The sequence below is a fragment of the Triturus cristatus genome, chromosome 5_1 (genome assembly GCF_964204655.1).
Source record: "Triturus cristatus chromosome 5_1, aTriCri1.1, whole genome shotgun sequence".
Classification (NCBI taxonomy): Eukaryota; Metazoa; Chordata; class Amphibia; order Caudata; family Salamandridae; genus Triturus; species Triturus cristatus.
In genome coordinates, this window is record NC_140587.1 from 376,262,649 (window position 1) to 376,284,604 (window position 21,956).

General features: G+C 39.0%; 1 protein-coding gene across 1 annotated transcript in view; it reads right to left on the reverse strand.

Annotated features, from left to right (window-relative positions):
* Positions 1 to 21,956, reverse strand: part of EMC2 (ER membrane protein complex subunit 2) — a 165,804-nt gene that overhangs the window by 131,844 nt on the left and 12,004 nt on the right. The window contains exons 2-3 of the mRNA XM_085605091.1: positions 15,264 to 15,377; positions 1,100 to 1,164 (exon numbers count right to left, since the gene is read on the reverse strand). Coding sequence (XP_085461217.1) covers positions 1,100 to 1,164; positions 15,264 to 15,377 — 179 coding nt within the window. The remainder of the gene's footprint in view (positions 1 to 1,099; positions 1,165 to 15,263; positions 15,378 to 21,956) is intronic.

Genomic DNA, 21,956 nt, shown 5'->3' on the forward strand with positions numbered 1-21,956 from the left:
GGGCAAAGTGGTAGGTGGTGGGCCAGGCCGCCGCGGGGAGGGGCCCCCTCCATGTGCTTTGCAATTTTCGTTATGCCACTGGGTAACGAGCCAAAGCAAACCAAGGCTAACTCAGGGAGGTGATGCGGTCTAGAAAATGATAACTCAGTGACATAAAAACATAATAGTAAATCAGGGTCTAGCCAATGCTTCTTAAAAAAAAAAAAGAAAAGTGCTGTAATAACCACACAACTACATACTAAGCACATTACAATTATTTACAGGATTTCGAGAAAAACTGCTTGGGCCTCCCAGCATGGCAGCATGCAAATCACATACACCAAAGAAATATCACAGGGGGCAATTAAGCGAATATAGATCCTGTTGTGTGTATGTGTGGTACGAGGTGAATATTCACACACAAACAAACTCTAACTCTGAAAACTAGCAATGCTTCTATATAGGCCTATTGCAACACATAAGGCTTATCACAGTTTATCTACAAAGGTAGGCCTAAAGGCTTAGCAATGTCATTTACAATGTAAAAAGGCCTTCTGCATTTGTCATCACATTTAAAAGTCAATAAAGTTAGCCTACTGTCTACAACATGAATTGGACCAGGAGATATCTGCCTAAAAGGCACATCTAACATTTAAGCAGGCCAAAAGTATACGCTGAAATTAACATAAAACCTACATGTATCAACAAGAATGATTTACTGTGGCCAAACCTAGAGACCTATGTATCAAACCCCAATCCTATTTCATTTGTCGGAGAGTTCACAATGTAACACCCCTTCCTTTGTTATTGCACACCTGGTTCACGGTGTAAAATCCCACTGCTATTGCATTTTTCAATTTTTCAGAGTTCACAATACCCAGCGCCTTAGTGACACTGAAAAAGATATAACGAAGAGGAAATATATGTTCACACAAAGTTCAAAATGAAGTGAAACTAGCAAAAAATATATCGAAGTAAGCTGTAATATAATACGTGTTGTGCCCCCCGACACTCAGCTTAGGGCTGTAGCTGCTCTGAAAATATTGGAACCAAAACCATGTAACTTTTACAAAATTACACAGCACCTTAAAACTGCAAAGAAAGGCGCAACGTCACTTACCATAGCTAGGTCATCACGGCTGCAGTCCAGTGCGGCAGTCATCACCTGCTCGTATATTATCCAAACTAAAAACAGAAACCGAGACAGTATACGTCATTTCTAAACTCATTTGCATATTATTCTTGAACAGAAAAGCAAACCAAGAGGGAAATGCATTTTGCGTTTCGTAAAGAATATTGTTACTGAAGTGTGTACTTGTTTATGTTTTTTTTACTAACCTTGCATGCTTATACCTTATGGATATGTGATGAAACGGTTAGAACTGATGATGGGACCTGTTGCTGATGAACTCTAAACCCGAAAGATATTGACGTCTGCCTGAATAGAAGCGACTTAAGAAAAATAAGATGGCGAGTAAATGTCCTACAAATACTGAATCAATACTGATTTTGGGGAAGATCAGGCTCAGGTACATGACCCGAACTACATTTGGAGTTTCACCAAAATAAATGTGAAGTAATTAGGCAGGTTCATAAGGAATGGCCAATAACAGAAGACTGCTCATGAACTTTGAGGAGAAGAATCATGCTGAAACCTTTCAATGTTAATGTAAGAGTGAATTCCGTTCTCACTTGTTTAATGTAGAAGAAAGTGAATACTAGTATTCGCACACAGTTTCTATGTTGTGGATTAAGTGTTTAGATTTTCTCCTATGTGATAGCTGGTAGGGAGAGGATTTTGCCCTTTATTTCAACAGTAGATTGGGAGTAGACACTGTTGAAAGAGGGTTCTAAGTGTAGGTCTGGTAATGGGCTATGTCCATTAACTAGCTGTTTATGGTAGAACATGGAAAATTTTACATTCTGTGATGTCATGATGTGATTGCAGGAAACTGGACTCTGTTGCAGACTCCCCTCACTTTTTGCATAGTGTCTGATGCAACTTTGACTGAAACTGTGCTGGATTCCTGCTAATCAGGTCCCCAGTGCCAGTGTTCTTTGCCTGTACTGTACCATTGTTCCACAATTGGCAACCCTTAAGGATCCCTGCAAGTCCCTAGTAAGTGGTACCCATGGTACCTAGGGCCTTGGAACAAATGAGGGTCCTGAAGGGCTGCAGCACGAACTGTTCCACCCTAAGGGACCTCTCACCAAGCTCATGCAAATTGCCATTGCAGCCTGTGTCTCCCGGTGTAGAAAAAATGAAGAATCGACATGGGGCACACACCCCTGTGTCAAAATAAATGATATAATGCACACCATCATTCTTTAGAATGTTAATGATTGCTCCAGGCATAACTAATAATCTGTCGTGTGCAGACTGGGTTTGTGCTCTGCCCTTCTGGCACGTGCGTTAAAATCCGAGAAACGTAGAGAGCAATTACGCCCCATTCCTAATCGCACAGAAAAAAAATTCAATACTCAACAGACTCCATTTTGAATTTGATCATCTATTTTATTTAATTTTAATCCATATTTCCATCAAATGTTTATTCATACGTTTTTTCCATCCACATGATGATTTCCCATAGCTTCAAATGCTCAAAATATGCCTGTCCAGAACTTTTCCTCCAGCACATGGGGAATACATTGTTCATCCTGAATAGTCAGCTTTGCATAAAACCAATGCAATTCGGGATCGATGGCCCTTCATCTGGGGTAACTACAAAATTAAAACCAGTTTGTTACTCACTATACTAATTCACCACTAATCCTTTATAGGTTCCGGAGTAGCGTGCTACTCGCCAAAAAAGTGCTTGAACACCCCATCAGGGGTAACAAGCGCTATATACATGCAAACCTTTCCCCTCTTCTATCCCTTCGCTACTCTTCTCAATCAAAATAACTAACATATCCACCACTCAAATTACTTTCATATTTCACTATACTAATTCAACACTAATCCTTTATGGGTTCCGGGTAGCGTGCTACTCGCCAAAAAAGCGCTTCAACGCCCCATCAGGGGCAACAAGCGCTATATAAATGCAAACATTTTTTCCCTCTGTTTTTCCGTCCACTATCCTTCTGATTCCAAATAACTGACAAACCTATCCACCACTCAAATGACTTTCATATTTCACTATACTAATTCAACACTAATCCTTTATGGGTTCGGAGTAGCGTGCTTCTCGTCAAAAAGACGCTTTGACGCCTCGTCTGGGGTAGTATGCGCTATATAAATGCAATTATAATACAATACAATTATTTTAATCAATTTAAACAAATGTACTGCAAACCCAATTTGTCTTGTCCCTTAATGCAAGACATTCACTTAGCGTATTTTAAAATCAAACTTTCCCCATGTTCATCACTTTTTTCTCACAAACACTGGTATTGCCCCAAACCTTTCCCCCATCCAATACATCCTAAATCACATCACCCTGTATGTCCACATTCTACAAAATATAACCCGATTAACCTACCTACAAATAAACAAAGGTAAGTTAATGGTTTACAAGCACCCGGGCTTCCAGGCTCCTCATAGCCAATCACAAAGCTGCAATGCAGCGTTGTGATTGGTCTCAGCGCCGAACCACGGCGCTCAGACGTGGACTGGGAGGCTTTGCATGTTCATGACCAGACTGTGTAATGTAACCTGGTGGGGAAGATGGAAAGTGCACAGGAATGTTTGGCCAGTCCAAGAGGGCCGGCCATAGAGTCTTGCGCACTTAAGGAGTGCAAACTACTCCTCGCTCTGCTCTGGCCAGCCCCGCGCTGTGAGCCACTCACTTCAATGCAAAAAAGAAAATAATAACGATGCATTATAACTTTCTTTTTCCTATTGAAGTCAGAGGGGCACCGCTCCTCCACCTTAGCGGAGGAGCCTTCACTACCAATAGTAAAGATTTAGCATGGGCACCTGGGAGCAAAGTATAAGAGTGACCTGCTGAAAATTTAAAGAAGAAACTAGGAGTAGCTAAACAAGCATACAAAGATTGGTACATCAAGAAACCGGGAGTCAAAATGGTCCCAATTGAAGTGGGCATTTGGGTCAAAGTGAAGAAAGAAAAGTAAGTATGTAAAGGTGAAAGCACATTTTTTGACTCAATGAGAGTGTGTACATTTATTTGCAATTCAACACTCCTCAGTGATGGAAAGGTATGGCACTTAAGCTGATTTGTTAAATGTAAGCAAGGATTAAAATAATTGTATACTGGATCAAAGAAATTATGATTGGATGGAAGAAATTAAAGTTTCATCAAACTATAACGATGGTCGTATGGGGCCAAATACAGAAACTAATCAAATTAAAAGAATGGTGTTCAAGAGAGTGGCAAATCAAATGTATCAGTCAAAATATTATTGGTAGGTACGGAAGAGTCATAAAAAAGCTTTTGAAGTTTAATGACTATATATGTATCTAAACAACTTTTAACAGATGGTACAGTATTGGCATCAATGTTATTTTAATGAATAGGTTTTTTTCGAACAAAGATTACCTCGATTTTAACATATGGCTTAATATATATTCCTATAAACCATTGGGGTTTTTAAAATCTCAGGGAGGGAAAAACTCTTGCGCATGCTTACGACGACAAGCTAAGCCACTCCTGTTCAGGCACTTCGACTGGAATTAGGGGTAGTGAGTGCATATGCGAGAGCGATAGCAAATCTTGTTGCATGGGCATATAACATACTACATGCACCCAACGGTACATTAAAAGCAATTTTACGTCAGGTAACTTTTAAGGTGGATTCAGGAGTGTATACTTTTAAACAAAATTTAGAGTTCTCTCTGGAACACTTTCAATGCTCAGAAAGCCTTTTATAGAGCTGGTCCCCAGAACTTTTGAAGTTTGTTTTTAAAAAAACTACCCAGAGGCTGAGCTTCGAAATGGATAAACTTTACTGTCAACAGTTATTGCACTACAAGCTGGCGTTAGATAGTGTGGAGCATAAAGAGTGACCAAAATATTTGATTTTCACATTGGACCACAAGCTTAGGCGTTGCATTCTGATGTTAAGGCTGAGGATACTCCCGCTGAAAGATGAAACAAAAAAGTGGGGCGGCAACTTTAATAAAACAGGCCAATGTGAATTGTGTAATGAAGGAATCCAAGACTTGGCACATGTTTTATTTGTTTGTCCAAATAGCAGTCTGGTTGAGGGACGTTCACGATTTTTAAAACCTATCTGTATAAAACATAATATTCTTAGAAATACAGATCTGATTGAGATCATAAGAAACCCTCCTGATGAATTTGTATGCTACAATGTTTTTAACTTTTTTAAAGTGTTACTTCCGCTATTTTAGAGATATACAAGCTAAGAACAATAATCAATTTTGCTTTTAAAGATTTTTATAATATATTATAATACAATGGGATTTGTAACTTGTACATGTTATTTTACTATATTGTGGATCTCAGATGAGGTCTATATCAATAAATCTAATTTCATTTGAAGAGGTTACATTGTTGCATAGTTTTTCAATCTCTCTTTGTTTGATTATTTAGGGGGATGGTGTGTGGTAATGGGCTATCTGCATTACCTTGTTGTTTACTGTAGAACGTGGGGGTTGTACATTCTGTGATGTATTAGAATGGTGGGTGTGAGCTGAGGCGCAGCTCTGGAGCAAAGAGGTGTACTAGTAGGTGTTCTCCCTCCATGGTGTATGGGGTTGTTAATAAAAGAACTTATATTTATATCTGGAGTGGGAATCGTTCTTACAGTAGGTCTGACACATCGGTTTAAGAAAGTTTGTTCAACCTAATAAGATCATATAAGATGTGCCCATAATATCCATCCCTACTACAGAGCTCCTGTTGGCAATTGCCCTCTCAATCACCACTAAATTATACAAGGAGACTTATCTGTATGTGGGTGGCCACCAGTGGCGGCAAAAAGGCCGAGTTGTCATAAACAGAAAGGCAGCAAAGCAGTTCTTTTCTGTACCAGTATTAAGATAGCTTTAAACTGTTTTTTTCTAGGAAGACGAGGACCCTTACTAATGACACAAAGTTGATTATGCAAACTAAGCAATTGTACGTCTCATTTTTTTGTTGCTTTGGTGCAACATGTGGTGCAGCTTTGAAACTACCTACATGCTTTTTTGGAGGCACTTTACTGTGGTTAATTAAGCAGCAGGAGCAGCAGAAAACGATCCCGTACTTAAGTCTATGTAATATTTTATGTTTTGCACTGTGAATCGGTTTCGTAATACTCACACATCAAAAAGAAATTTAACATTTCTTCATTCTTCCATAAGTAACATCATAAATGAAGTATCATTTCTTTATAATTCCATAAGTAACATCAACATGAAGTAATATTTCTTCCTACTGCCATAAAGAAATACAAGTTCAATAAGTCACGAGGAGAAACGAGAAAACTACTGCAAAGGACAAACAACATAAGGTGATGAAATGGAGTACACCTGCACTGTACTCTGTATATGTTGTATGAAATAAAACACGTTCTCAGACGGAGTCGAACAGTGAACATCCATAAAACAGCTTATAAACGCTGCCAATTTTAACTGAACACTTTAAACACAATGGGAGTAACCTGGCAAATATTCGAGCAAGAAATTATTTGTCATATATTGGGCAGCATTAGTCTTTGGGCAGGACTGACGATGGTATTTAAATCAGTGAAAAGAATTGCCTTAGAAACCCTAGTTGCTACACAGAAACAGCAGAACAGCCAAATATCACACATTATATTTCTGACCCTTTTCTGAAAACCCTCTCTTAGGGGCAGAAGGCTAGAGCAACACTCTACACATCGTTTTTACATATCGTTTAAGCAAGATGACTTGCTTTTATCGGTCTGTGACAGTCATCCAAGAATCCCATTTAACATTTCAACCTTTGGGTTTTCATTGGGCCTCTTAGCTGCTGATGACCTTTGAATTCCCACCGTTTGTTATTTATTTATTGTTTGTTTGCTTTTAAAACAGGAGATGGTGTTTGGACACATGCATGTTAAAAGTGTCCACCCGCAATTGAAAAGCTAAAAAAAAAAAAATTCAAAACAGCTTTTAATACAAAATAGTTAACACGTTTGTATTGTGGATATAAAACACCAATAAATGTTTACTTTACAACTTTGACAAGTTATTCATTTGCCAAAACAGGTAGCAATGGCAATCATATTTGTCAAATTGGCATAGGGACAATTTCTTAAATTTGAGCATGCCAAAGGTACACCATCTAATTCTCTTTCGTTGATCTAGTGCACAATCCGATCCAGTTTCCTTGACTCTCAATGTTGAACAAGCTCGAAAATGAAATTTATGGGGCATGTCATCACTTTCTAGTCAGAAGTTAATCATGTACGTCAATTAAAGGTGCTAAAAAACAAAGGTGTACTCAGTCACTGCTTTACAGTTATGCGCACAATGTGACTATTTAACCTGTTGGTCTAGAGGAAATCACGCTACCCGTTCAACTACCTTCTCAATAAAGAATACTGAAAAAAATACCCCTATCTGGCGTTTTTGCATTGAATTGTGAACCGAGGCTCAGAAACTACTGGTTGGAAGAAGTCTTGTTGTCTCATGTATGAAATAGGTCCAGATTGAAGACTTGTGTTAAGATGGCTTCATGGTCTAGAAACGTCAATATGAGCTGGTTAAAGTTGGTCCACAAAGGAAATGATTAGGGAATATTTTCTGATTGAACAAGGGTGCTCACTGACATTAATGAGTAGAAGTTTTGCAGAAAGTGGCAGATTTTTTTCACCATGATGGAAAAAGTCAATACATTTCCGGAAACCGTGTCAGCTTTTTTTAAGGACACGTCTAGAAAAGTATTGTAAAACCACCAGCTGAGCGACCCCTTTTAAAAAGCTCATAAGATGTACCGTAGTGAGGCAGTGAAGGCATCTATTGCACTCATGTTTCATGTGAGCAAATTAACTATTTCAAAGGGAGATATGCTGCTGTGTCCTGATCGTTTGCTAAATGCTACCACTCAGCAAAATGCAAGAGCAAATTCTGATGAAACCCTGAGGTATTTATGGTGCACAGGAGCCGCTCTTAGGGTAAAGGTTTGTGAGTGATTGTAAGCGCACAGTGAGCGGGTCTTGTCTATGCTCTGTTGAAAGTGCCTGCCACTCACCGCCACTTTATCTCCTGTGGAGGGTCTCCATAAGAACATGGCAGAGTTGATCCTTCCTTGCAAAAGACCAAAACTATTCTGTCTCTTCTTTTTAAATGCCTTCAGGATGTATGGTAAGCAATAGAAAACGTCCCGAGTGTTCTGCTTCTCTTTCATTTTATTACTAAGGGAAGGAAAACTCATGAATATTTGAGGACTTTAACAGTAATACCTCAACCTAGAAATGTGTGTTTCTCAGCGAATACTGCCTCAGCATATTCTATCTAACCCTAGACTGCCCTTGTTCTCTCCAGAAGGCAGTCAGTTAACAGAGAGTAGAAGCTCACATTCACCAATGCTGCACTATCTGAATGGCCTTGTGAGGGGACTGACCTGATTAAGCACGGGATATTTTCTTGCGTTGGGCGGTCTAATGGTCCTCTCCAGCTTTGTTGGAGGTGAAAAGGAGTGTAGTGCCCAAAATGAGGCATTAAAAAGCCTCTATTGCCATGTTGGGGTGCGCAGGCAGGGTGCACTCCACTTTTATTCCTGTGGAATTCAAGATGCATTTTGCTGTGTATAGAACTCACTCCCCTTTTCCTTAGCAAGTAGAACGATGTAAGGGGGTAGGGAGAGGTCATAACTGTCAGAGCTGCCGACTTTGTAGCTTGTGAGCCAAATTTGAGTTTCCACATAGGCTCAACATCGTGTGAGTCTAGGCAAATCAAGGAATCTCCCCATTACACCAAAAATGAATGTGTTCTTGTGTAATGTAACTGGCACTCATGTAAAATGCCCCAATACCTTTGGGTCGAGGTCGCACTATGTAAAATAGCAAAACAAAAAGTGCATTGGCATCGACTTGCTATTTTGGAGATTCGTTACCGAATACAATTGGGGGATAGCTAGTGCATCGGGGTTCAAATAAATTGCTGGTGGTTAGGAGAGAAGCCTGCAGTGGCACACAAATAGTGTGAGTGTCATGGTTAAGACAAAATATTGCTGGGCCATATACTTAGCTAAAGAGGTAGCTCCTGGATAATTATTCTTAACAGAATTATCTCTCCAGCCAGAATAACGAGTGCCAAAATATTTGAATTCACTGATTTGTGATCAAAAGCATGTGCCATAATTTGACTGACTAATTTGATCGTGGGTATATCCAAAACCACAAAACTGTTGGTTATTACCTTCGGTTTTTTCAAAAACTGCCTTTGTTTTGAGCTGAAAACTAAAAAGAATGTTTTTTGTTTGCTGCTCTTCAATTGTTCAATTCGATTTGAAATTTTCCTTTGTTGTTTGATTAACCAAAAGCAACCACCCGGTTAGCATCCCATACATCCGCAAAAGTACTGAGCTATATCATGAAAATTAGACATTTTTCTCAGTCGTTCGCCCATCACCAATGGGGTCCCTAGGGTGAGGACCCCATGCCATCCCATACCTCTATAGACCTCATGCCTTATTGCTACAACCGCTTTTGTCACAGGGGTAGTCTCAGACACCTTTCCATCATAAACAGCATGCAAATAGCCTTTCTCCCTCAACATCTCTCTGTTTAAACTAAACACTGGGTCTTCTGTCGGTGCATACGCCCAACATTTGACCACACTTCTGAAATGTCTCATAATAGCACTTAACATTAGGTAGTTCTATGCATCCTTCATATGTGGAATGCTGAGAGTAGAGACTGCTATTCTCGGGGCGCCCCCCTTCCATAACAATTTTCACCATGCGATCCCTTTCTGGCAGCCTTTTAGCCTTCCCACAGCTATAAAACCACCATGAAAAGGCTGTCGGAAAGGGACATCGTAATCCATACAGATGTAGCCTGAACAGTCGCCGCCCAGTTTGTAGGGATTACGATCCGACCCATACCTGGACGGGCTCCATGAGCCTGCCGGAGGAGTCGGTCTGTCCCTCAGACCGCTATTTTGGCTTTCTGGTGGACCGCCACAGACAGCCTGTTGGTGGCTGTCAGCCTGACATCCTAATCAGGCCCTATGTTCGGTACTCAATGAAAAATCATTGTATGGTGCAGCTCAGTTGTTGGCTCTGGCTACCTTGGGTTTTTGGAGAATCCACAAAACCTATATATTACTACAAATAGAAGGGTTTAGCGGGCGTAACTGTATATTGCTATTGTAAATTGCCCATCACGGCAAAAAGTTACACTTGACAATATTGTCGCAAATGGCAGCTTTTCTCGCTCAATATTTCTTTATTTCAATAGTTATTTCTTTGGGAAAACCCTAAAGGATTGGCACATGGCCCCTTGCTAAATTCAGAATGTTGTCTACATTTCAGGAATTCATAGCTTTCCTGGATCACCCATGGTTTTCACACTTGTTTCCACCACAAACTAGAAGTAGGTTGATCGCACAAAAAAAAATAATAGGAAAAATGGGCAACATCTGTGAAAAATGCCAGAACTGTGGTTCAGAATTAGGTTTTTTGATTCAGCTCTGCATGTTCCTGAAAGCTGGGAAGATGGTGACTTTAGTACAGCAAACCGTTTGTGGATGTCATTTATAGAGAAATACACAAACATCTGGTGCACTTTTTCCCTATTTTTCCTCTAAAAACTCAAATCTTTCTATATTTTGTCTATTTCCTCGGTCGCATCAAGGAAAATCTGCAAACCCTGAATACCTTTAGAATCCCCAGGATGTTGAAAAAAGTACGCTAATTTGGCATGGATATCTTATGTGGAAAAAAATGTATGGAGCCCAAAGTACGAACTATCCCAAATAGCCAACACACATTGGCAAAGCTATAGGTTTCGCCTATGCAGGACCTATTGGTGTGGTTAATGTTTTTTAAAGATCTCATACAGCAGCGGGAGCTACTGTGCAACATAGCTTAAAGTAAATAAAAACAAAGTGCTAGGGCATGGGCAGTGCTGACCACATCATAGTGCTCTTTTTGTTTACTTTAAGCCATATTGCACAGTAGACCCACTTCTGTTCAACATCTTAAACAAAAACAAAAAAACCACTGCGTAAGCTCGACCCGACGATATTGGGGCACTTTACATGAGCACCAGTTACATTACAGAAGCACAAGTTCATTTTATGAGGAGATTTTGCCCAGCATCATAGGATGTTGAGCCGATGCTGAGACTTGAACCTGGTTCTCCATCTCCATACTTTCGCTGTAAAGCCACATCCTCTCCGTGTGATGCACTGTAGTTTGCATATATAAAAATAAGTTAAGGAAAGCTGTAAAACAGTGCAAGAAAATATTAGCGCAAAAGCCATGTTTTACTACTGACAAACAGAAGAATGTATTTACAATAAAGATCTCATAATCTGTGGTGACCAGGTTTGCCCAAGTGGCCCCTCGAACAGACCACAGGCAAACAAGCTAATGTCCCACTTATCAGAGACAGTACGAAGAGCACTTATTAGAGAGAGTGTTAAGAACAAAGGGCTAATAGATGAGTTCTGGCCATGTCGCGTTAACTGTTCAAATGACCGTGCAAATGAGTCAGGAGGAAACCACAGTTTAGAAGAGGGAAAACATACGAGTCCTGTCTGAGGTTAGAGTGATTGGAAAGACCTGGTGCTCATGAGATTCCAACAGTGGCAAAGTGTGAAGTACCGAAACTGACTGTGGTAGTGCACGGCATTCAAGATCTCCATTTCTTAAATATCACAGTCATAAAGGCACACAAAAACACAACAATTTTATAGCAAAACACTAGAGGCAGCACTGCAGTTCATTTCTTAGTATTTAAACTGCAAAACTTTTTGTCATTGCAGTATTCCATACTGCATTATTCCATACTGAGCAACAAGGTTAACTGTATAGATACGCATATAGGCTTGAATTTAGTTGAGTGCTGTGATCTTGCATCGCTTCAAATTTCGATTTGATTTTGTAGGAGCGTTTTAAAATAAATAAATATAGAACTGTATATCTTTAGAGTGCGACTGAGACCATAGAATCACAAGGCAGACGCCCGATTCGCTCCGTATTTAGAAACAGTTGAATTCCATAATGGCGGCTATTTTTTGCTTTCTTCAGATGGCAGCACTATGAGACGGTTTAAATTTTACATACATACTGCCGAGATTACGGTGTGAGAAAATGGGTGGGGAAAAAAGACAGTGGGCCTATAGAGAGAAAATTGACAGCAAGGGGTGGTGGATAAGCGGCTGGCAGGTGTGTGGGGGAAAATGGACGGTGGGAGAAAAATGGACGGTGGGGGTGGAGGGAGACAATACAGTGCCCTGCACTGGGCAAAAGTATTTTTTTTTAACAGAACTTGCAGCACCACATAGCCAGTGGCGGGACACACGGTGAAAACAGGAAGGTCTGCTGGGTCCATGCTCCACGGTGTGTCAGAAGCCCTGAGACGTCTGCTGGGAGAGGTGGGCAGCTGGCAAGTAGCAAGAGACGTCGCCAGTAAAAAGCAATGAAGAAGAATTAGGTGGACACCAATCAATGGTAAGTATTGGCAAGTAATGGGTGGGCTCTAAACCTGGTTTTACTCTTTTTTTTTTTTTACTATTCGTGCTGTATAGGCAAAACCTAAAGAAGGGCTCAGCATTGGGAGGAGGGCCAGCCGCAAAGGTGTTAAAGAGGTTCATCTACAACTACTTCCTACATTGGGGCAGCATTGTGGTGTCCTGAGTGCATAAATGGAAAGGAACTACTGTCCAGATTTTCTTTTTTTACATGTCTCACTGTGTAGTCTTCTGCAGGTGAAGGCACGCTGAGAATCTCCAGAGATGGTGTGGATGTCTGCAATGTTAGTGGAGGTGCTGGTTTTGATGCCTTTGTAAACAATGCAGCTACCTTTGAAGATGGTGGGAGCAAGGGGAGTCAATGTATTTCCATCCCGATGGGGGCAACGTGATATTTCTTCAGGCCCTGAATGCTGCTAAGGGTTGCTAATGTGGAGTCTGGGAGGCCAAGGAACAGAGTTATCACCATACAAATGCAAAAGTAGGAGGGCTTAGACAGCAGTTTTGATATCACTTTCTGTAAGAAGGAGAGAGCTGATATTGTGCCGTTTCTTGGGCTTTGTGCTACATGAGGGTGAGGTTGGTTTCCAGGTTGAATCCTAGTGACTTTGCATTTAGTGAAGGTTGTGGTTTAAAGCCATCAAAGCTCATGCAATTGAGCCATGTCTGTGCTGTTTCTTGTTTATTAATCTTGGGAAATAACAGGAATTCTGCCTTGGTTGATTGGAGATGCTGGACATTAAAGTCTGGGTGATGTGCAAGCAGTTTCGGAGCCTTTGGGTGCCTAAAGCACAGGAAACTTTCAAGTATGAGAGCTGTGTATCATCTGGATATTGGTAAAGTTGATGTTCTTATTTGTAAGTAGCAAGTACATAACAAAGGGGTATACCCAATCACAGTTGGAAATGGGCTAATATGATACGAAGAACAAGGTTCCAACTGCAAGTGAACCTAAGGGTGCAACACAACCCAAATCTTTGCCAAAGACCCCCCATATACAATAAATGTTAGTCAGCAGATAGAACTTGGTTGTTGATCCAAAATTTATCTAGGCATGTATCAAATTCAATTACAATACATTTTTCAGCAACGGTTGCTCCATCGTGATACGGTGACAAAGTGCTCAAAGATGTGTGCTTGAATGTGAAAGAGTAATGGGAAATGTATATAGATGTAAGTATACTGTACAATATATACAATGCTACAAATTATGACCTGACTAGCACGGTACAGGAGATAAAAATGAGGCCACACAATTGTGGAAGCATAGTCCTCAGGACCAGATAGAAGGGGCAACCTAAATGGCGACACTGTAAAGTGTACAGTGTCAGATGATGCAATTCGTGGGTTGGGTAGCTCCACCAAGAACAGAGAAGGAAACCAGTAGTGTCTACGATCCAAACTTCATCATAGTTAATCTCAATGATTCAGGGCTGAAGGTTGATGAGGCAGTCAGAGGGTGTCGTGTGTAGAATTAATCGATGGGAATCTTCATTACTCCCACGTTCCGCAGCTCCGTCGCAGTTTGAATTGTACATACCACTGGTGTCCTTCTCTGTTCATGGTGGAGCTACCCAGCCCACAAATTCCATTATCTGACACTGTACACTTTACGGTGTCGACATTTAGGTTGCCCCTTCTATCTGGTCCTGTAGAAGACCCCGCTGAAGGGATTGAACAACCTCGTCCACATGGGGTTAAAACGTCGACATTTTCTGTGCTAATGCGACCTGTACTATGTATTTCCGAGCCTACTTGAGGTCTAACTTACCATTGTACCTGCTTCCACAATTGTGTGGCCTCATTGTTTATCTCTTGTACGGTGCTAGATAGGTCATAATTTGTATCATTGTAAATCTTGTACAGTACAGTTAGATCTATCCCACTACTCTTTCACCTTCACGCGCACATTTTTTAGCACTTTATGTCACCGTATCGCGTTATTTGTAAGTAGAGCACAAAGGGGTGCCATAATAATATTTAAATGACAGCCGGCAGTACGGGACCCCGGTGATTCATGATGGAAAACTGATTTATTTACAGACTGAAGAGGAGTGTTTTTATTCTGTGGCACAAGTATGTCAGTAATATTAGTTCTCTCGGAACAATGATGCTGTCTGACATTCTGGCCTGCTGTGACCAGCACCTATGGGCACAGAGTACCTCAATGAGCGCACACACTATACTATTTCATCTGCAGCCACAAGGACTCCAAAAAGAAAAGCTAAATACAACAGAAAATGGTGGTCAATAGCAGAGAACCAAAATCACCTTTTTTGCAGGTATAATGTTAATTCATAACAGAAACTCATATGTATGTCTACAATTCTCAGCCTAACGAGAACAATATATCAGACCTCCAAGCTGTGGAAACTCTGATCTCTCAATTCCTAATATACATCCGCAGGGCCAGAATACTATTTCAAATTTTTTTTAAACCATCCTGGAGGAGAAAACATACAAGCACAGCTACTTGCATCAACTGCAGCTTCTAGAAAGAAACCAAAAAACTTAGTCCATTCCTGAAATATTTGTAAGAATGTGATCCAAAGTTTACACACTACTATGAATAGAATTACAGAAAACTGGGAACAATGATACTTAGGCATTTTTGGGAGTCTGATACTGTGGAACTGTCCCATATTACAGAATGCCTGTTACTTTAAACAAAAACGTGTAGAAAACATCATAGCTGAATATTTGCTCATACCATCATCTCCAAGTTTGGATGCATATTCACTTATTAATTCTTCACCAACATCAACGATCTGTTCGCTGTTTCGACAATTTTCTTCCCTCCATTTTCTCATTTTATCACGCATGTCTGAAAAAAAAATTTGATTTTTATGTATCATATGAAATTTTTCTATGACTTTGCTTACTTCAAATAGCTCATTTTTAGCTATTAAATCATTTATATAAGCAATTGTTACCACTCAAAACAACATAGGCAACCAAACAGTGTTTACTAAAACTCAATTCGGCCTAGTGGTAATACAGCTCACAAGCTAAATCAAACACATACAGAGACAAGCATACACAAATACTATTAAAGCTCAAACTGATGTCTTTGACAGCCCTAGGTTCTCCAAGAGTGAACAGAACATGTTTGTAGTATTGATCCAATAGGCACGGCAGCACACCAAAATACAGTTATATAATTCGTAGTCCAGATTTAAGAACTTCCTCATTGATAGATCTCAGTTCATTCGACTCTGTCAAGTACCCAGAATATTTTAGAAAATAATCCAATTCCATGTAGTGATGTCAAAAGATATTTTAATTTCAAAACCTCGTGACAGCCGACGCGCGTTTCGCCCGCAGGGCTTTTTCAAGGCTGTAAAAATTACATAAAAACAACATTTACCTAATTATTTGCACCTATGACATTATTAGCTTATTAATAAAATCAATGTCATTTATAAACATCTGTGTCTGACATCCTCACCATAAACAAACAAGGCTTGCTGGTATATGAAAGAAGAAAGACTACATATAATATCAAATCTTCAAAGTACACCGAGCGTTGTGAACCAACAGAGAGATCAAAGTGAAATGCATAAGAAAAAAGAAGAAGAAGAAAGATAAAGAAAGGAATCCATAAATCACCACAAAGGGTTGAGCGGATAAAGTACACTATCCCCTAACCCAAAAAGAACAAAGAAAAAAAAAAAAGTGCTTCCAATAGCGTCGAAGGTCCTAAGAATTTTTTTTTTAGCTCTCACCTCCAGATAATTATTCCTTTGGACGCAAGTCCTCCCTAAGTTTCTCCAATAAAATCCTGTTACACGTACTCCAATGTAGTTTGTTCAAATTGAAATATTGAAATCAAGCACCATCAGTATAAACTTATGAATCCATGCCAGGGACCATAATACGTCCTAGTCTTCTAAAACACAAACAAGAGACTGGCCTGTAACCATTTGAAACGTAAAACATGAAGGCCTGGTAAATAGATCTAGGTGCGTGACCCAATACAAAGAAAATCAGGCCATCCTCATCTTACTACTTGGAGCACCACAAAATGTAATGAATAACATTTCAATAAAGTTTTTTAATTGGTTCAAAGAACCCCTATAAATCAAGCTCACATTATACATTATACACGGGAAAGAGAAAAACACCACCAATCTAGTAGCATGCTTTGACGAAGCACATGACTGTATGGTAGTATGTCTATACCTAATTCGTACATCAAATATTGTTATCCTTAAGTTACATCACATCGAACTTTATGCTGAAAATATAAGCCCAAAGGTGTCCATACTATACCACTGCCCTCAAATCTAAAGCACTCACCCGCTGTCCTGTATTCCGACAGCTACGCTCTCCCGAGTTCTTCCGCGTTAGCGTCTTTACCTTCCGCCATGATGTTTAAAGAGACGCTCGTTGGGTTATAAAGATCGAAATAGGACTTACATCAACTCATTTTCAGAGTACTAAAAGTGTGGCGGCCATTATTAATTATCTTAATAGCTGCCCATCGTATGTATTTCTTGTTTTTAATTCAATGTTTCAGTCAGAATATAGGAGAAACAAGTTTTTTGTTATTGTAATGTCTCCTAGTGTGATCACAAATAAAGACATTTATTTCAGTGGTAAATCCATCCCGTATATATTAGGGCCATTTAAATTTGTCATATATGTATAAATATCAACGTAGTCCCGGATCTAGATGACTCATTGCGAGAATGTGACTTAAAAAATGTGTTTGTTAAAAAAAATCACCAATGTTAATCAAGTCATGAATATAAAAATGCCCCAGAGGAACCAATCTTAATACTAATATGTTCCATCAGTGAGTAAGAAAAGTCCAAAATTTGTATCTATAAAACATCAAAAAAACTGGAGTCAAAGAATCGTCCAGTGCACATGTATCTCTAAACAATTACAAGACCCAGTAACAAACGGAATATAATAATCATATTGGAAGAGTACAAACATGAACATGAATAGACCTTACATCAAGTTGTTAGGTAACATAGTATTAAATCTATTGTTTCCATTCAGTGCACAAGATACCAAAATTGAGTAATGCAATAACCAATGTTACTGAAAAAACTGAAAAGATATGGATCTAAAAAAACAAGGAGGGGGAAATGCAGCTCAGGTCGAAAAAGAAAAGGCAGGTGTAACAACAAGATCAGTAACACGCAATCAGATGAGATAAAATGTATCAATGATGTTGTACAATCAGACAATATAAATATTGTTAACTTATCAAATCATGTTCTAAATGATGCTGAAATAAATCTATTAAGCAAGGGATTGAATTTCTGTCCTAGTGCTTTACCTGACCTTACATCTTTCCATATAAGTTGTTTTAAATTTATTAGAAAGGTGAAATTGTTCAAATTTTTTTCAAGACAAAAATGAGCCGCAAACATGTCCCCATTTGGATGAGAATTGGGATTATATGCCTTCTATCAAAGATATTAAGGAAATACATTTATTACTTTCATTAGAGGAACAGGAAAACACCCCCACAAATGAAACTGTGGCAGCAGATCTGGATTTGATTACATTCTCTAACATTGATAGTGGCCTTAAACATAAATCGAGATTTACCCCCCCAACTGTCAGGACCAAGCCTGATAGATAAATTTCAACAAAATGTTTTCTGTGATCTGTATAAACTAGAAGACAAGGTTTTTACTAAAAAATCATATTATGGACAAAATATCTCCGTTGAGGAAAGGAAGGCAATATTAGATCTTAAAAACGATCATTCCCTTGTCATCCGAGAGGCTGACAAGGGAGGTAATGTGGTCCTAATGAACAAAGAAGACTATATGGCGGAGATAGACCGACAGTTGTTGGATAAAACCAAATATATCCATCTAGAGGTCAATCCTTTACATACAACTAAGGAACTGATACACAGTAAACTGCTATATTGTAAGGATAAATGTCTTATTTCAGACACTGAGTTTAGATATTTGTACAACGATAATCCAACCATTCCCTGTATTTATTGTTTACCTAAAATACACAAGGGGGGTCTTTTCCTCCCGGGAGACCGATTATTTCGGGTACTTCAGATGTACTCAACAAAATTTCAGATGTGGAATGGGTAGAGAGTCATTACTTAGTAACCTTGGATGTATGTTCCTTATATACAAGTATTCCGGGGAGACTGGGATTAATGGCATAACAACATTTTTTAGACACCAGACCAATACAGTTATACGAACACACTGCAATGTTATTGGAACTTATTGAATTGGTCCTTGAAAACAACATCTTTTTACATAATGGAGAGTGGTATCGCCAAATAAGGGGTGTGGCAATGGGGGGCGACATTTTCTCCCTAATTTGCCAACCTCTATATGGGTTATTTTGAATTGATACATCTTTGGAGAAAGGGTCCCCATGTACTTATGGAACATGTATTATACCTAGGACGATACATAGATGACATCTTAATGTTTTGGGAAGGTACAAAGGAGGCCTTGGAAGATTTTTTTCTCTACATAAATGACAATCCCTTTAACCTCTTCTGTGCCCATGACGAGATAGTCTCGTCATGGAGCACGGTCGCGCTCTGCCCATGACGAGACTATCTCGTCATGAAACCCGCCCACTAAGGAAACGCCCGGCACAGGAGGGGGAAAGGGCGTGGCACCGAAGGGGTTAACTTGACTTTCACAAAAGAACAAAGCACTTCTTGTATCAACTTTCTAGACATTACCATTGTAGTTGACCAGGATAAGCTACAATCGGTACCATTCAGAAAAGCAACTGCCTGTAATGCAACATTGCATGCCAATAGTGCACATCCTCCCTCACAGTTAAGAACAATTCCGTTGGGGGAAATGGTAATAACTAAAAGGAATTGTAGTGATACCAGCATACTAAAATACATAACTGGATGCTGTAGAAAAGAGGTTCAAGGCCAGAGGATATAAAAATGTTGACATTAGAAAAGCACGGAATAAGACTGATAAACCAAATAGAACATATTTATTAGCAGGAACGAAAAACAAAAAGAAGACATGCATGACAAGGAAAATTAGGTTCATCACACCATATTCTACCATAAGCGGTGAATTGTTCAAAATACTTAAGAAACATTGGCAATTATTAACAGATGATAAAGATGTTTTGAAAGTAGTTGGATCAAGACCTAGTGTTACATTTGAAAGAGGTCATACCCCAAGTCAATCTCTTTGTCCTAGTTTTATTCCAGCAACTCCAAACAAAACTTGGCTATCGGGTAAACCTAAAGGCTTTTTCAAATGTGGCAATTGCAATATTTGCTGCTTTGCCATGAATAGAACTATGACCTTCAAATATAATACAGAAAGAATATATACAGTAAATGAATTCATAAATTGTAACACCAAATTTGTAATTTATTGTAAAATGCATCTGTGGTCAAATTTACATAGGAAGCACCATAAGACCATTAAAGGAGAGGATACAGGAGCACGTAAGGGCAATACGTAATAACAATGCCCAGTATCCCCTGGCTTTCCATTTCAATACGCTGCACAGGTCGACAGAAATAATCAATATTGGTTTTCATGGTCTTGAAGTAGTGCTCCCGAACATAAGAGGGGGTAACAGAACCAGCAGACTACGTCAAAAAGAAAGTAAATGGATTATTAATTTAAGGGCTGTAGAACATGGGATTAACATTGATAAATAGATGTTTGAATTTTTGTAATCTATTCTCCTATCCTATGCTGCTATGGTGATGGTAGTCAATCCAAACTGTCTTCTTGGACTTTGATACATCTTTCCTGTGTACTTACTATTGTCTTATTTCAGAATTTTAAGGCGGCTGCCTTATATATGTATCTTAAATGGATGATTCCAGATGAGAAATCGGATAAACTCTTAGCTGATAAATTGAATCTTACTTATCAGTGCTTTGCATGCAATTGTTTTGGCATTTATGCCTATTGGATGTGAAAGTCTTTGACTCTGACTTTTTTGAAACTTTCCATAGAAATTGGATTTTCTCTATTCAGTGATGGAATAGGATTGATACTATCAAAGTGGGTCTTTCTTCTGGGTGTTTTGCCTTGAACACTTCTTAGTCAGGTTTTTCAGTAACATTGGTTATTGCATTACTCAATTTTGGTATCTTATGCACTGAATGGAAACAATAGATTTAATACTATGTTACCTAACAACTTGATGTAAGGTCTATTCATGTTCGTGTTTGTACTCTTCCGATATGATTATTATATTCCGTTTGTTACTGGGTCTTGTAATTGGTTAGAGATACATGTGCACTGGACGATTCTTTGACTCCAGTTTTTATGATTATTTATAGATACAAATTTTGGATTTTTGTTACCCACTGATGGAACATATTAGTATTAAGATTGGTTCCTCAGGGGTATTTTTATATTCATGACTTGATTAACATTGGTGATTTTTTTTAACAAACTAATTTTTTAAGTCACATTCTCGCAATGAGTCATCTAGATCCGGGACTACCTTGATATTTATACATATCTGACAAATTTAAATGGCCCTAATATATACGGGATGGATTTACCACTGAAATAAATGTCTTTATTTGTGATCACATTAGGAGACATGACAATAACAAAAAACATGTTTCTCCTATATTCTGACTGAAACATTGAATTAAAAACAAGAAATACATACGATGGGCAGCTATTAAGATATTTAATAATGGCCGCCACACTTTTAGTACTCTGAAAATGAGTTGATGTAAGTCCTATTTCGATCTTTATAACCCAACGAGCGTCTCTTTAAACATCATGGCGGAAGGTAAAGATGCTAACGCGAAAGAACTCGGAGAGCGTAGCTGTCGGAATAGAGGACAGCGGGTGAGTGCTTTAGATGTGAGGGCAGTGGTACAGTATGGACACCTTTGGGCTTATATTTTCAGCATAAAGTTCGATGTGATGTAACTTAAGGATAAAAATATTTGGTGTATGAATTAGGTATAGACATACTACCATACAGTCATGTGCTTCGTCAAAGCATGCTACTAGATTAGTGGTGTTTGTTTTCTCTTTCCCGTGTATAATGTATAATGCGGGCTTGATTTATAGGGGTTCTTTGAACCAATTTAAAAACTTTATTGAAATGTTATTCATTACATTTTGTGGTGCTCCTAGTAGTAAGATGAGGATGGCCTGATTTTCTTTGTATTGGGTCACGCACCTAGATCTATTTACCGGGCCTTCATATTTTACGTTTCAAATGGTTACAGGCCAGTCTCTTGTTTGTGTTTTAGAAGACTAGGACGTATTATGGTCCCTGACATGGATTCATAAGTTTATACTGATGGCGCTTGATTTCAATATTTAAATTTGAACAAACTACATTGGAGTACGTGTCACTTACGTCCAAAGGAATAATTATCTGGAGGTGAGAGCTAAAAAAAAAATTCTTAGGATCTTCAACGCTATTTGAA